The 12,179-nt window shown below is 29.7% G+C and overlaps 1 protein-coding gene across 1 annotated transcript; it reads left to right on the forward strand.

The window, feature by feature from the left end:
• Positions 1-337: 337 nt before the first annotated feature.
• Positions 338-8,573, forward strand: LOC145104771 (11-beta-hydroxysteroid dehydrogenase A-like). Its single transcript, XM_079041962.1, has 6 exons — positions 338-593; positions 691-883; positions 6,907-6,992; positions 7,080-7,211; positions 7,296-7,424; positions 8,270-8,573. The coding sequence occupies exons 1-6, from the start codon at positions 411-413 to the stop codon at positions 8,465-8,467; spliced, it is 921 nt and encodes a 306-aa protein (XP_078898088.1). The 5' UTR covers positions 338-410; the 3' UTR covers positions 8,468-8,573.
• The last annotated feature ends 3,606 nt before the right edge of the window (positions 8,574-12,179 follow it).

A 12,179-nucleotide genomic window follows, 5' to 3' on the forward strand; every position in this document is an offset into this window, starting at 1 on the left:
TTTAATGGTCCAACCATTCAAAATTGCATCTTAACGGTTCCGTTAATAGGCTATCAAAATAGACTCTTATACGTTTCTTAAGTGGCGAGATATTATATTTTCCTAATAAAGAAAAATCATATTTGTTTTAAAAAAAAAATGAAATATTACTAAAAAAATGCTATCATAATACATAAAACTGTTTTTCGGAGCTATTAAATGATACAAGTTCTTGGTCTACTATCTTTTGACCACATCTCCGGCATGATGCAGTGATTGGTACGTAATTTGTTTGTTGTTCACAACCAACATATGTTTAGCTTTGAAAAATCCCCCCCGCCATTAATATTAAATATATGTATATATGTATTCATTTCTCCGGTCATAATCTAAAAAACTACGACCAGCTTTACTAGCGGCAGTGAAAAGTGATGGATTTGATACACAATTTCTTAAACATTGTTTCTGTTATTATATCGGTCATCTCATTTATCTTCATCTTGCCGATACTTTCATTATTCCGCATATTGAGGTTTTGCATCAGATCTGTATCCCAGGACAAACTCGCCGGAAAAGTAGTGCTTATTACAGGAGCTTCTTCTGGTATCGGCGAGGTAACCTATACAAGCACATATAGCTTTTTTTCTTCTATCAAATTACATGCGTAAATGTAGAAATTGACGATATGCTTGATTTGGTAAAATAATGAAGCATTTGGCGTATGAGTACGCGAAACATGGAGCAAGTTTAGCGCTGGTTGCGAGAAGAGAGGATCTGCTAGCGGCGGTTGCCGGGAAAGCAAAGGAGCTGGGAGCACCAAAGGTGATTGTGATCAAGGCGGATGTTTCGAAGCTTCAAGATTGCAAGAGACTTGTCGATGAAACGATCAACCATTTTAGAAAATGTGAGTTTCGTGATCAAAGTATCAATTCCTTTTGTTAAGGGAAAATGACTTATATGGGTAACTATGTTTCAAAATCGTTCAAAAAATATCATTCAAGTTTAGTGTGTCCAAAAAACATCATCCAAGTAAAACATTTGTATAAAAAACACCAACGAAGTACATTCTTTGTTCAAATTTGACATTTGGTAACCGACAATTACCGGTAAAAAATAAGTAAAGGAAAAAAAACAATAGGAAATGACTCAAAGAGGTAACTATGTTTCAAAATCGTTCAAAAAACACCATCCAAGTTTGGTATGTTCAAAAAACATCATCCAAGTAAACTTTTTGCACAAAAAACACCAACAAACTATATGTTTTGTTCAAATATTATCCACCGGTAATTGGTTCTTACAGGTTAAATGATAACTTGGCTTAACTATTATGACATGGCATAATAATGATTGACAAAACAATAAATGATATATTCCTCCTTTAAAAACCGATTTAGGGTTTCTTCATGAACGAATGACTTCTTCTTCTCCTATGATTGCTCTTCTTCTTCTAAAGTGATGATCTCGAACTCAAGTCCAAAACCCTAACTCTTAACTTAAGGCAAAAAGGACTCCTTTACCCCTGCCTCAATGGACCTCCCTCCCCCTAAGGCCCAAATCCATAAAAAGCCCTAAAAGGCATCCAAGCCCAACTACAAGGCATCTAAGGCCTAATATGGCCCAAGAACCCCCAACATGGCCTTAAGCCCAAAAATGACTTGCTACAATCAGGTGGGCCCAATGCCTAACTTAAAAATGCCTCGGGCCCACCTGATTGTAGCAGGTCATTTTTTGGCTAAGGCCATGTTGGGGGTTCTTGGGCCATATTAGGCCTTAGATGCCTTGTAGTTGGGTTTGGATGCCTTTTTGGGTTTTTTATGGATTTGGGCCTTAGGGGGACGGAGGTCCATTGAGGCAGGGGTAAAGGAGCCCTTTTTGCCTTAAGTTAAGAATTAGGATTTTGGACTTGAGTTCGAGATCATCACTTTGGAAGAAGACGAACAATCATAGGAGAAGAATAAGTCATTCGTTCATAAAGAAACCCTAAATCGGTTTTTAAAGGAGGAATATATCATTTATTGTTTTGTCAATCATTATTATGTCATGTCATAATAGTTAACCCAAGTTATCATTTAACCTATAAGAACCAGTTACCGGTGGGTAATATTTGAACAAAACATATAGTTTGTTGGTGTTTTTTGTACAAAAAGTTTACTTGAATAGTGTTTTTTGAACATACCAAACTTGGATGGTGTTTTTTGAACGATTTTGAAACATAGTTACCTCTTTGAGTCATTGTCCTATTGTTTTTTTCCTTTACTTATTTTTTACCGGTAATTGCCGGTTACCAAAGGTCAAATTTGAACAAAAAATGTACTTTGTTGGTGTTTTTTGTACAAATGTTTTATTTGGATGGTGTTTTTTGGACACACCTAACTTGAATGATATTTTTTGAACAATTTTGAAACATAGTTACCCATATAAGTCATTTTCCCTTTTGTTAACGTTCAATTGAACTCACGGTGCTATGTCTCATGTCAGCGTCCCCCAATTCAATTGTCCAATTCAATTGTTGTACGATTGATTTTTGTTAACTAAATCCATCTTTTTTTTTATAAAAATACGATTATACGAACATGTGGAAAAGATGTAGGGTTTGGAACTACTGTTATTATTCAAAACTATGTTACAATCACAATCCGTGGAAACCGGGTGTAAAAAAGAAAAATATATCGATAATTTAAAATTATAATGAAAAATCAAAGATTTATAAATTTTATTAAACTAATAAGATATAAATTTTGTTTAGACTTATATAATGATTAGTAAAAATTAGTATATGCATTGTTATGAATATCACATCTACGTTCTTTATATATAAATATTTAATAAAATCATGATTTCATACAATACAATATAAATTTGAATAAAATGAAAAAACGCAATCAATTATGAAAATGACATTGTTATATAACAAATTAAAAACGACAATGATATAATAAACATACATAAACACAACACAGTAAATAACAAATTAAAATCATAAATGAAATATGGTTTACTAAAGTTAAGTAAAAGATATAAAATATTAAAATTTACAAACTGTTTATAAATCTCTAACAAAATTTAAATGTTCACATCTAACCCTTATTATTTCATTTATTTTTATATAGACAATTTTTCAAACCGAAAAATATTATCATGAATATAAATTATTAATATTATATAATAGATATAGGCTTTAAATTGCAAGTCACCGTTGTAATAATTTTAGCTATTTTTTTAAAAATTATACATTTAAATAACACACATTGAAGCATTAATTTGAAGTGCACAAACCCTTTGAAGCATTAAATATCACGCATGTTATTAATTCAAAATAACGTAACACCATGAAGATCCAGACGTCATATTTTTTATTTTAGCCTCAACCTACAAACAAAAACTAAGTGTTGCAATTATATTGTTCGTCGAAGTTATTTATGAAATAAACTTTGAAAAACATTAACAAAACACCATTATGATATGAAATTATAAAACACCGTTACCACACCATTTTCACTTGGTGCATCAACCCGCCTAAACAATTAATAGCAAAGAAATATGTATAAGCCTTATACATTTAATAATAATTTAAATAACAAAAAAAAATGTTCATTCTAAGTATTTGATTAGATAATTTAACTAATGTACAGCCAAACATAACTCTAAATACCTTATGAGTAATTGTTTTTGTAATTTTATAAAAGATTTAATCATCTCGATAATAATTATTTATAGACTTTGTATACCATGTCCAATTTTTATAACTCATATAAAATAAAAGACCTCTAAAAAGATAGTAAAAAAGAAGCATTTTAAATTAAATGTATAAAATATTTACACATAAATTTGACAGCCAAAGTCAATGTCGAAAAAAAAAACAAAGTGGAAAATGTAGACACAATTCTGATTGTTTTTTGGATTTAAAATTAGCAGAGTCAAGATCACAAACAATATTTTTCACATAATATTGTCATTATCAATTTGAGTAAGTAGCCTTGGCTTTCTAAATTAAAATTGGCACCGAAAATGTATTTCTCTATTTTGAAGCAGTTTAGTAAATTTTGAAAACATCCAAATAGATGATGACAATATGATGTGAAAATCCAACAAAGCAGGGGAGAATCAACTTCAAGCATTTGTAATCACCAAGAAAATTGCTATCTAAAAGATGTTGCTTCCTCTTTATTACCAATATCGATATGGTTGGTCATTATCGAGTCATATCGGCCATATATACCTTTTGTTGAGTACTCTTTTAATAACAACCATCACATCCTTTGCCTGTTACACACAATAAAACCCAAAAATTATTTTTTGATTTCCATTCTTTTCCACGCCTTTAAAGAGACAAACATGCAGTTCTTAATGCTTTTTATTTAAGAAATTCTAATACATTGGTTATTGCAAAAGCATTCACTTCAAAGCCACTACTTATAAAAGATTTCAACCCAAATGATAAACCCACGAAATATAATAGCTTTTAGTTCATATCACCATTTAAAATCTACCCAATTTTCAGTATTTCACTCACCACGAAATATAATAGCTTTTAGTTCATATCACCTTGTAAAATCTACCCAATTTTCAGTATTTCACTCATTACGATCTTGCACTTTAAAATATTAGTCCAAACATTAAAGTTTCAAACTTGTTCTCATATCAAGACATTAGGCTTTGAAAAAAAACACTAAATTATAGCATTGTGCTTTCCATCTTTTATCAAAACATTGCAAGGAAACATGAACTTACTTTTGCTTTTGTGTGGAAAACCCTCCAGCAAAATCACCTCCAACCAACTAAAGCTTCATTCTGAACCACTCAAATGTTTTGTTTGGAAAAACCATTCAAAACCAATGTCTAATACTCAAATTGTTTCTCATTTTCCTACAAAGTCAAAGTTTGACACTTTTAATTACAAAACTGGAAACATAAGTTTGTACAAATCAAAATGTCATATGGATTATAAGTGTTAAAAACCAAAGTTGAATTTTAGTTGTTTCTCAAATACCTAAAATACTCTTACTATATACAATATAGTATTTTTTAAACTTATTTATGGATGCTAATGAACAAATATGTCATTGAAATTAATCATCTTGAATTTTTAAACTATTTCTAGAGTACATTGACTGCATTAGAGTTGAAGTGGATATGCATTGGTATTTATGGAATTTCCCATGACATCATAATTTTATTCCTTCCTATAAAAGTCGTGTATTACCTGCCAACAACAGCCCAAACATTTTGTGAGATTCGTGTTCTCTCCAACCCATCATGTCTATCACCTGTAGCTTTAAAGCAGATGCTTTAAAACTGATCAGATCTAGGGTTGAAAACACCATCAAGAAGAGAGAAATTCATATTTTAAACTTCTAACAAAGAAATTAAACAAAATACTTAAAAACTTGTGACAAACAAAACTAAAAGAATACCATTGCCTGAATGTAGAATGACACATAGAAAATGCAAAACCCATGTCTTAAGAGAAGACGCATAACCCATATGCATAGTCATTTCAACCTGAATCAATAAAGGGAAACCAAACACTAAAACAATCAACACTTTTTGGGTATAATGAGAAAGGTGGATATTAAAAAAAAACAACTTTACCCTTACATACATGTCTTTATGATTAATTGCTGAAAGAGGTGTGATTGTGTTGATTGTTTGGTGGTGAAGATGTGAGATTGAAGTTGTGATGGTGGTGTATGTTCGAGGGTAATAGATGTAGGCATGGTTTTTAGAAGGAGAAATCGAATAAATATCAAATATCATACTTGGTAAATCAAAGAAAGGAGAGCTTAATCGTAGCAGTGGAATTCGTCAGTTCAAAGGAAGAAAGGCGACTTCCATGGCTAGGGTTTTGGCAAGATATTGGGAAGATGAAGAATTACCATTTTGGATTTCAATTTTTGAATATTGTATACGAATTAAAAAGCAACACACGATATATGTGAGATTAGGGGAGAAGAAGAAGATGTCAAGATTAACATATGCATCAAAATGAATCGAAGGGCAATTGGGTAAAAACACTTAATGTAAGGATTCGTTTTGGAGAAAGACACATGGACTCAAAAGAGAGATTAATTATATGATTTAAAATAATTATAATTAAAATGTAAATAACAGTTATAAATAGGTTTGCAAACAAGTCCAACTACTCACAAGCTACTTGCTATCGACTCATTCAAAGCTTAACCCGAGATCGTTCGAGTGAGCTTAATATTATGCGTGTTTATTAAACGAGCTCGAGCTTATGTTACCAAGTTGGATTAGGCTCGCGAGCCTATAGTAGCCTACATATATATATAATTTTATTTTTTACTTTTTATTTTATATATTAAAATAAATAACTTTATAATAAATAATATTTTAGAAAATTAGAGTATACTATATATGAGCCAAATCCAAGCCTATATAATTTTTCAAGAACTGGTCTCGAATTGGAACCCCAAAAATTTTAAACAAGATGGGTCCAAGTTTGGTCGGGCTCAGCTCGGCTCGGTTCTTTTGCACCCTGTCCACAAACTTACAATCTATATTGTGTTGTCTTTTTAAGTTTTATTAATTTAATACATATATGCTTGAGTAGCTAACAATTCTATACTACATTGTATTTTTTGTTTGCTTTTTATGGTGGAAACATAATAGTGTGAATTAGTTCTCCTTAGAACACAAACGGCTAAACATAGCAGTTCAAAAATATTAATTCATTCAAATTTGAATATTAATGAATAAACATGAACAAATTGATATTTGAACAATTAATAGTTTTTGAGGCAAAAAACGACTCAAAGAACTTCAAATACAGAAAATAGGATCTCATTTGTTGACATTCTCTCATTTACTTCTTTTTTTCCAAAACGTGTCGTGATATTTGTAGGAGCATGCATATGAATGACCTACTAACAAACCATGACTATTATAATTACATGAAAAAAACAGTGGATTATCTTATAAACAACGCCGGAATAGTTAAAATTTGCCTCTTCGAAGACAAAAGATTCATTGCCGATCACGCTTCAATCATGGTACTTATCATCTCTACCATAAATTTTCATTTATGGTGTTGGTTTCACACATGGACTAGAAATATTATACATGCTCTTTTTTTTAAGGATGTAAACTTCTGGGGATCAATTTATGCCACACATTTCGCACTTCCATATTTGACAAAGCGTAAAGGACGAATAATTGTGATAGGTTCTACCGGCGGATGGTTCAATATGCCTGGAATGAGTGTGTACAACGTAAGTAGGAATCCAGATAACACTTTTATTGATTTGTGTTTAATACATATGTAATGATCTTCTAACAAAGAAATAGCTCTCTAGGCAAGTAAGGTAGCACAACAAAGTTTCTTTGAAACACTACGAATCGAACTTGCTTCGAACATTAGGATAACAATGGTAACTCTTGGGATAGTCGCTACGCCATTAGCTAAGGATGAAGTCTTAGATAAGGTAAGTGAACATGTGTGAGTCATTGTGTTAACTAAGATCATGAAATGGTTTAATTTAATCTATGATCAATCATTTGTTATTAGATTTACACTATAGTTCATAATCTATTCCCTAAATGCAACTAAACATAATTTTGAAGGTTGTTTGGAATGTTTTTAAACTAAGAGAAATTAAATATCCTTTTATTTTTTCTTCCTACCATTTTCTTACCACCTTTGTATACATTTAAGAGTGTGACACTTGACATATTTAATAAAATTAATAAATTTTGTTTTACACTGGTCATCATCTAAGAATGATAGGAAGATAGATAGAAAGAAAAATTCGAATGATATTTAATTTCTCTTAAACTAGTAAGCACTTTTTAACTACTTTGGTAATAAGATGATAACACCACTCACAAAAGTATATGAAAGCAATGTACTTATTTTATGTTTCGAGGTGAAAATTACATATTAAGCTATTTTTGTATGGAAATAGTCTTTGAAGATTTTACAATCCAAACAAAATTGAAAGAATATATATATTTTTCTTTTTCGTAAGTTAAACTTGCATATTTCATGTCAAACTTGCGAATTTTTTTCTTTGTTTATTTTTTCATAACGACATCGTTTGGTGATTTTGAAGGTCATGCATCAATTTTTCAAGTGAAAGCTTCCAAATTTATGGCTATTTCTGGAAAAGCTTAATTATTTGCCTAAATCTTGGAAAAAAAATATAATAGAATTTTATCTTTTTCACCTTTTTATATACGTAGCAATCTAGTTCTAGATTTTACTTTTGCAGTCGCATGGATTTTTTTGGAAACATTCACCAAAATCTAAACCACGGTTATTTATTGATAGGGAAAATTGCGGTGGATCCCAAGGTACTCCGTAGAAGGTTGTGCTAAAGCAATTGTAAACAGCGCTAGGCGAGGAGAAGAATACTTGACTGCGCCTACATGGATGCAATCCGTATTTCTAGGGATCATGTTGTTGCCAGAGATAATGAATATAGTCAAACAGGTAATATTGATCACTAGTCGGAAGACTTCGTCATAAAAGTGGAAATTCTGCAACAACGATTCACTTCAACCCCTCGATCCCAAACATGACTAAACTTATCAATTAATGGGTTATTGATATTTGATCTTTAATTGTTCGCCATCGAGTTAAATTAGTATATGTGTCAAGTATCTAATTAATAATATTTTTGTTTCATATAAAATAAAGAAAGTCATATATATATATATATATATATATATATATATATATATATATATATATATATATATATATATATATATATATATATATATATATATATATATATAGGGTGAGGTTCAATAGAGAACCATAATTAACCAAGGAACCAATCTTTTTTTTAACTTTTAGAACTTATTTTTATCAAAAAAAAAAAAACTAAAAATCCAGAAATTCATAACTTTTTATCCTTTTTCCAATGATATCAAATTCGAATTTTTTTTTACGTCAAATTCACAATGTGAATCTTTGAAAATTCACACGGTGAATCCGAAAAATATTGTTCACATTCACAATGTTAATATATGAATTTAGATATTTTTAGATTTTTTTTTCGATAAAGAATAAGCTCTAGAAATTGAAAAAAAGATTTGGTTCCTTGAAGAACCAATAATTATGGTATATATATATATAGAAAAGTTCAATAGAGAACCATAATTATTGGTTCTTCAAGGAACCAAATCTTTTTTTCAATTTCTAGAGCTTATTCTTTATCGAAAAAAAAATTTAACATTGTGAATGTGAACAATATTTTTCGGATTCACCGTGTGAATCTGGATTCACATTGTGAATTTTCAAAGATTCACATTGTGAATTTGACGTAAAAAAAATCAAATTTGATATCATTGGAAAAATGATAAAAAGTTATGAATTTCTGTATTTTTAGTTTTTTTTTGATAAAAAATAAGTTCTAAAACTTGAAAAAAAGATTGGTTCCTTGGTTAATTATGGTTCTCTATTGAACCTCACCCTATATATATATATATATATATATATATATATATATATATCTATATATATATATATATATATATATATATATATATATATATATATATATATATGGAAAAGTTCAATAAAAAACCATTATTAATCAAAGAACCAAGGAACCAATCCAAAACGTCGGAATTTAAAGCGATCAACGACAAAAGGAAGGGTTGTAAAATTTTATAATGGACGCACATGTACCGGATTATAACAAAACTCACTTCCTTTTTTTCATTTAAAATTTCTTTTAGGCCAAATTTTTTATCAAAAAAAAAACCAAATATACCGTTGTTCACGATTTTCCGTCCTCTTTTTATAGAGATCCATGATAATATATAAAAAACGAACTTTTTTTTTTCGAAAAAAACTCACTTAATTTTCTTAGTTTTTTCAATATTTAAGTTTATTTTTATAAAAAAAAACTAATTATACCAAAAATATTAATTTTTTGTACTCTATTAATAAACATCAACACCGACTAAAAAAAACAAAAAAAAAAACCTCGAACAGTGTAGATTCACACTGTGAATCTAAACTGTAAATATTTCAATTTTTAACATTCACAATATGAAAAATCTCGAACAGTTCAGATTCACATTGTGAATCTGAATTACTATTATGCACACTGTGAATCTGAGAAGGTTTAAAAAAAAAAAAAAAACATCGATCAATTTAGATTCACACTGTGAATGTAAACTGTAAATATTTCAAATTTTAACATTCACAATGTGAAAAAGCTCCGATCAGTTCAGATTCACACTGTGAATCTGACTTATTATTATGCACGATGTGAATCTGAGGAGGTTCACAATGTGAATCTGAACAGGTTCACAATGTGAATCTAAACTGAAATATCGTTTTTTTCTTTTAAACATGAATATGAATCTATGTTTAAAAAGTACAAAAAATATGAATTTTGATATATTTATTAATTTTTTTCTATAAAAAATAGACCTTAACTTTTTTCATTAAAGAAAATGAAGTGACTTTTTTTCGAAAAAAAAAATTCGTTTTTTATATATCATCATGGATCTCTATGGAAAGAGGATAAAAATCGTGAACAACGGTATATTCGGTTTTTTTTTGATAAAAAACATGGCCTAAAAAAATTTTAAACGAATTTTTTTTTTGTAAAGGGTGGACTTTTTGGTATAATCTGGTGTGTGTGCGTCTAATGTAAAAGTGTACATCTATTTCCTTGGTCGTTGATCGTTATGATTTCCGACGCTCACGATTGGTTCCTTGGTTAATTATGGTTCTCTATTAAACCTCACCATATATATATATATATATATATATATATATATATATATATATATATATATATATATATATATATATATATAAGTCGTGTATCCATGCAAACCGGCAGCGACGAATAATTTCCGAGCGATGATTAATTCAATTCGTTGAATAGTTTTCGTGCAGCTATCAAATCAATACATAAAAACCATTACGTATTAACAAGTTACAAAATATTGAGAATTCTTTAATTATTACAATTCTCAAATGCAGGGCCGGTCCTGAGGATTCAAATGCCCAGGACTAGGCAAAAAAAAAGGCCCTTAGGCCTTAACATATAACGAATTAAATTACATAAACTAATTTTTTAATAAAAGGACAACAAACTTATATCAATAAACATAGCAAAATCATAGTATTTTAATAAGTAATTACATATCGTAACAGCTAACCAACGATCCGTGAAGCTCTTCTAGCATTATTGATTGCAAATTGGTAAGTGATAACATATATAATATATTTTAGATTTCTTGTTTTACTGTAAAAAAGAATATATATATATATATATATATATATATATATATATATATATATATATATATATATATATATATATAAACTAAAAGTGTAAAACTCGAATCTAATTTTGTAGGAAATACCAAATTACAATCAACAATAAACAATTCTGATACCAATTCTCAATTCTGCAAGTTCAATTTGGGTTTGAGTGTTTGATTGTAAAATTAAAACCCTTACCTGGTTAGCAATTAGTGATCGATTAAACTCACTCAGAGGGTAATTCCGATTGATCGATGGTCGCCGACTCGCTGGAATGTTGGATAAAGCACCGAACTTGAATAATCAATCGCAATCAGCCAATCGCTTCTGCCTTCTTTTTTGCCGTTCGTTTTCTGCGTACGTCCCAAACTCCCAGTTCCTTGATCAACTAATTACAAATATGGACTCGACAAGTTGATTAATGGACTAACATTCATGGGCTACTCTCAATATAGTTTAAAAAAAATGGGCCCCATAAAAGGATGGGCACTATGCCTTAGTCCTGCTTGCCCCTGGCTTCACCGGCACTGCTCAAATGATGATAAACTTATTTATATGTCGTTTCTTTGCAAATTACAATTAATCATTTAGTTTTTAACTCTAAATAACTGTAACATCTTAACTTATTACGGATCTTTGACCAGTTGGATGGGATGTGTGTTTCTTATATTCAACCAGGTTTTTTATTTCCAGACTATGTTGAGTTGCTTTTCTGGTACTGAAACTCACGTACCATATGTTTAGGCAAAAAAAAATAACAGAATACAATCATATATAACATAGGTTAAAAATTACAACATAAGCCTTCAACGAAGTCCAAGGGTAAATATTTTTTCCAGTAAGTAGTTTCCTTCGTTGATTAGTTATCTTTTTGCTAGGGAAGGGTGCCATTCGAAGTTCAGTTTAAAAGATAATCTGAAATCTTATTTGTATTAGTTTCACT

The sequence above is a fragment of the Lactuca virosa genome, chromosome 1 (genome assembly GCF_052849685.1).
Source record: "Lactuca virosa cultivar CGN04683 chromosome 1, Lactuca_virosa_CGN04683_v6, whole genome shotgun sequence".
Classification (NCBI taxonomy): Eukaryota; Viridiplantae; Streptophyta; class Magnoliopsida; order Asterales; family Asteraceae; genus Lactuca; species Lactuca virosa.

Excerpts from the sequence above, each read along its gene's own strand:
- LOC145104771 (XM_079041962.1), top strand. The coding sequence starts at position 411 with ATGGATTTGATACACAATTTCTTAAACATTGTTTCTGTTATTATATCG. Across the intron at positions 6,993-7,079 it reads CCGATCACGCTTCAATCATG|GATGTAAACTTCTGGGGATC; the intron begins GTACTTATCATC and ends CTTTTTTTTAAG. Across the intron at positions 7,425-8,269 it reads AGGATGAAGTCTTAGATAAG|GGAAAATTGCGGTGGATCCC; the intron begins GTAAGTGAACAT and ends ATTTATTGATAG.